General features: G+C 34.2%; 1 protein-coding gene across 3 annotated transcripts in view; it reads right to left on the bottom strand.

The window, feature by feature from the left end:
• Positions 1-1,945: 1,945 nt before the first annotated feature.
• The window catches only part of LOC113811415 (uncharacterized), a 25,728-nt gene continuing 22,673 nt past the window's right edge, over positions 1,946-5,000 (bottom strand). For all 3 annotated transcript variants that reach the window (XM_027363149.2, XM_027363147.2, XM_027363148.2), the window contains exon 9: positions 1,946-5,000. This exon is cut by the window's right edge and continues 1,085 nt beyond it. In XM_027363149.2, the coding sequence (XP_027218950.2) occupies positions 3,911-5,000 (1,090 nt within the window). In that variant the 3' untranslated portion in view covers positions 1,946-3,910.

The following is a 5,000-nucleotide window of genomic DNA, read 5'->3' as shown; positions in this document are numbered from 1 at the left end:
TATTATTATTATTACTATTAATATTATTATTATTATCAATATTATTATTTTAATTATTATCATCATCGTTATCATTATTATTACCAATATCATCATCATCATTATTATTATCATCATTATCATTGTATTCTCCACAGCCTGAAGTTTCGCAGGGTTACCTAGATGCCAACAATTCTAACAATGACGAAAGGGAGACACTGTGACATGTAGACTAATGCGTTGTCTACACGTCCTTATCTGCAATTTCATGCAATTATTTCAATTGTTTGATTCCTAATTTCAAGTGATTTCAGGTTTAAGCTCCGCCCGCACACAATGATGGTGGTGGTGGTGGTGGTGGTGGTGGTGATGATGATGGTGATGGTGATGGTGATGGTGATGATGATGATGGTGGTGATGGTGATGATGATAATGATGATAATGATGATGATGATGATGATGATAATAATAATGATAATAATAATGATAATAGTAATAATAATAATAATAACAACAACAACAATTAGTGATATAACAACAACAACTGGAGGGAAGCCATGGTAACTGGAAGGATGGTTGGCACTACGTAGTGATAGGAATGGATTCAATGAGCCATACGGTCAAACAGGGAAGGACTCTCCATCAATATGAACATGAAAGGGAGGAGGGTCACGTAAACAGAAAGTGATATTAGTAATACTGGTGGACTGGTGGACTTACGGCGGCCTCTAGGGGGAAATGTTGTATAATGTATTGATGCTGCATCATTGTCAACGAGGCACACGAGTAAGTCTTCTCCACAGTCTGACTAATCCTTGTAGACAAGGCCTTCGTTTGCTGTATTTCGTAGAATCCATACGATTCTTCTATGAATATAAACTACGTCAGTATGTTGTGCAGTCATCATTTTGCTTTTCTTCAAAGGTCACAAGAACATACATTAGTTGAGCATTATCAATTTATTACTTACTGAAAATTTTCTGTCCTGTCATCTAACACATATGCAAAATATCTTGATTGGGTGAGCCTTGGGGATGAAGCCCACGGGTAAGCAAGTTTTTTGGTTTATAAGGCGAAGTTTGTGGATTCCCAGAATGGTTAATGACCAAACAAATATATATGCCAGGCATCAAAAGCACACAGCACTATTATAAAGTATTGTGGCTAAAATGCTAAAAATAAATTAACGATTAGAACAAAATTTGTTGTGTCAAAGGATGTAAAGCGCTAGATGGTACTGAAAAGGGTAAAGAGAGAATAGGAAACCGATACAAAACCAGCCTTTCATCCTTTCAATACGGCTCTCAACACCTTAGGAAGTGAAGTGGACAGAAGGGGATGAAAAAGAAAAGGAAAGGGAAAGGGGGAGAAGAAAGGACCATGCAAAATGTCCAAAGCAGGGACGATTCCCAACATTGGACCTTTCTCCATTACTCAAGCCCCCACGACAAGGAGCGAAAGATTGGAGGGGTTGTGTACATCGCTTTAAGTATGCCTCTTGACATTGGGTAACTAAAATATTTATAAAATGTTGTTCTAAAAGATGTTATGTCAGAATTTCGTTCTTTGTGCCAAAGTAGTGTACAAGTCATTTTTTTTTATATATAACAGGAATTCAATATGGCCGATTTCTCAAAACTGGCCTGTTGTTGGTTCACTAGCCTTAAAAAATTCTTTGTTTCACTATAACAAATTTGGGCCATTTTGTTCCTGATGTTTTACAACTTGTAAAATAAGTAAATAAACTTAAAAAGTCTTGAACAATTAGAAAAACTACAACTTAAAAGTACCCATCATAAAAACTTTTTATTAATTTACTTTTAGCCCTGGATCATTTTGAAATGAAGCAGTTTTTTTTTACTCAAAATAAGTGTAGAGCTTCAAAGTTTCTTTGTTTCATGGTAACCTTCAGCCACATATTTGATAAAATTCACATAAATTGTCAAGGATACTTAAACTATTCAAATTGGAGTTTTCTTTTATTTGCAACAGTTAATTTTGTACTGAGCCATTCAGTCATCTTGCAATATAATACTGAAAAAAATTATGCAGCTCAAATAAAAATGAAAGGATATGTTCCTTAGTAAACTGTGCAATTCTGAAAAAATATAGTTTAAAAACTTGTTTTGGTATTTCAAATCCATTTCTTGTACAATGCCTTAACAGTGAAGATTGCTAGCATTTCCGTATACTTAGTCTAACATAATTCTATTAGTATACGTAATTTAATGCCAATAACAACATTACTGCCATCGTTCATTAAAGACAATTGTATTTATAATGCAATATATCTTTCAAATGAATATGTCTCTATATATACACACATGGCTATATACCAATGCATAGTGATTAATGGATGCAGTGTTTTCCTCTTCCTCTTGACTTAAGGTTCACTAAATGTCAAATGACATTACACGGTAATAAAAGACTGTCCTGTGTAATAGCACTATTCTCACATCATCTGTGAGCTGCACTTCAAGTTCTGTCACTGAAATGTTTGGAATAAAACTATAACAATGTATATGAATAGCTATTGGAGATACACTCTACAAAAATATTTAATATCTGCATAATATGTGAACAGAAACACTGGATGAGAATTCAAGTGAAATGTCCAGGGGGGATGTCTTTGCTTAGTCAGTTATGAAATACCTGTTTCTCCTCACTCATTTAGTGAGTTGTCCACACAAAATGATAATACTAGCTCTAAAAGGCAAATATCAAAAGAAATGTTATCATGAAAAAGCCTATAGAACACAAAAGCACCAAAATGAGTGTAAACTGAAGATCTCTTACATTGTAATGTAAAAATCACCTTATGATATTGTACAGCTCCTACGTTTAGAACTCATACCTTTATTTTTTAATGGGAAAAGAATCACTAAAATCACATGCTTTTTCATTTCCTATATTCAACCATTTTTGTTAAACTTCCTTGAGTATTTTGCCCTTGTCTATAAACCCCTGAGATTCTGGCAAGGGAGTTTTGCTCACAACAAACCACTGACAAAAAGGTTTCCTTGCAAAGCATGATTTCTCTTTGCTATCATTTGCCAGACAGCAAGTTTCATCAAGCTTCACTAGGTTTTAATTACAAGGAAAATAAATGAATGACAAGTGACATAATGTTTAGTACTGCATACTGATGCTGATGATATTCCTTCTGAAGGTATATGAATGGGAGGCATCTCAGCTATTTCCTGCATAATGAGAACCACTAATAGCTGTGAATATAAAACCCTGATTCTTGTAAGGCAATACTTTGAACACTTATTTCATCTCCAAACAATGTCCAGTAAAAAAATGGTTAATGGTTAATGGTTTAAACAAATAAATGTGCTAGAAAAAATAATGATTATAATAAGTAAACCAGTAAAACAGACATCAGCATTTAAAGTGAAGTATATAATAAATCCAATAGCTATTCATATCATTACAAAAATTATAACTGTAACCTTTAATTTTTACTAAATAAAATAAGATGCATATTAAACACTGATAGTTTGCCTGCCATCTGTTTGACTGAAGTCTTGCTTATCAAATATTTCATGTACAAATATCAAATCTATAAATGTATATAAATCAACAAAATTCTCTTTTCATTTCTCTACAAGAGTAGGATGAAACTACTGTTTTTCTAATAGAATATAAAAGAATATTATACAAGTTAAGATACAGGATACAAAAAAATAAATAAATGTATTAGCATACTTGAATAACCTTTCATTTTGTCTAGGAAATATCTTTCCTTTTCTCTTAATTTGCACACCTACCATCAAAAAGACCTGTGGGAAGATATGCAAGATCCTGAACAGTACATATAATTATACAAATTTGAGGGAAATAAAATATTCTTGGAATCTGATTCTAAAATAAATTTGTACATATCTGTATGGAGGAATTTGGTTTCTAATGCAACACAATACTTCCCTCAGGTGTCATAGCTCATTAAATCCTCAAATGTTGGCTTTGTCTTCTTGGCCTTCTCTTTTGTATCTATCTCTTCAACTGACAAAGCTGGGGTACCTGCCAATCTTCGTGAACGCTGCCCTACAGAGGATGACAAGTCTTTAGAACTACTGAACACTCCCGACTTTGACAATTTGGATGGCTGATTTTGTCTTTTGGCTAAATGTTTCTGTGTTTCTGGAACTTCAGTTGATTTAGGTTTCTTGGAAATGCTCTCCTGTTCAATCTTCCTGTTTGCATTTCCCTGACTGAGTTCTCCACCTTTGTGTTTCGAGTGGTCTTCACCTGAATTTCTTTTGGTTTTGTGGTCCACTGACATCTGTTTTTCAAGCTTTTCAACCTGCTTCACATGTGCTTTTCCCCTGGACTGTTGTAACTTTACTCTCTTCCTGCCTTGCACAGGCTTACCTGGGAGTCTAGGCACTTCTAGATTATGAGGTTTTCCTAAGCATTTCCCCATGCCTGACACGCTGCCTCTTTCATGTAGGGATGCTTTACTATTTTCATCACTCCTGCCTACTTTCACTGTGACATCATCAGTGCTGAGTTTCCTTTTCACTTTTGCTCTGTAAGGACTAGCTTTACTATTTTCCACATGAACTGTACTTTTTTCATTGTCATTTGTTATTGTGTTACTTTTCACTTTGTCACTGTCTGTATTGTTTAACTGTGAACTTTTATCTTTTGCTTTAGCTATTTTGTTATCACTTTTACTATCAGATGCTAAACATAATTGACTTCCATTTTTCCCAGCATCTTCATGAGTTTCCTTCAACTTTGTACTGTTAACATGTGAAGAGATTTTCATAGATACACTCTCTAGAGAACTACCAGTAATATGATTAAAGTCAACTCTACTAGTTATGCCAGATTTGAGTAAGTTTCTTTTCTTTTCACGTCCTTCCTCTGTCACTTGATTTCCTTCTTTAGATGACTGATCTGATTCTGGTAATGATTTTTCAGGACTGTTTAAGATACTGGTACCAGCCACTACTTTCACATCAGAACTTCCACGTGTTTTCTTTTTCACTCGGTTTCTTCTCACAGCACTT

This window comes from Penaeus vannamei, chromosome 5 (genome assembly GCF_042767895.1).
Source record: "Penaeus vannamei isolate JL-2024 chromosome 5, ASM4276789v1, whole genome shotgun sequence".
NCBI lineage: Eukaryota > Metazoa > Arthropoda > Malacostraca > Decapoda > Penaeidae > Penaeus > Penaeus vannamei.
Note: the sequence above shows the minus strand (reverse complement) of the source record. Positions and strands in the feature narration are given on the sequence as shown.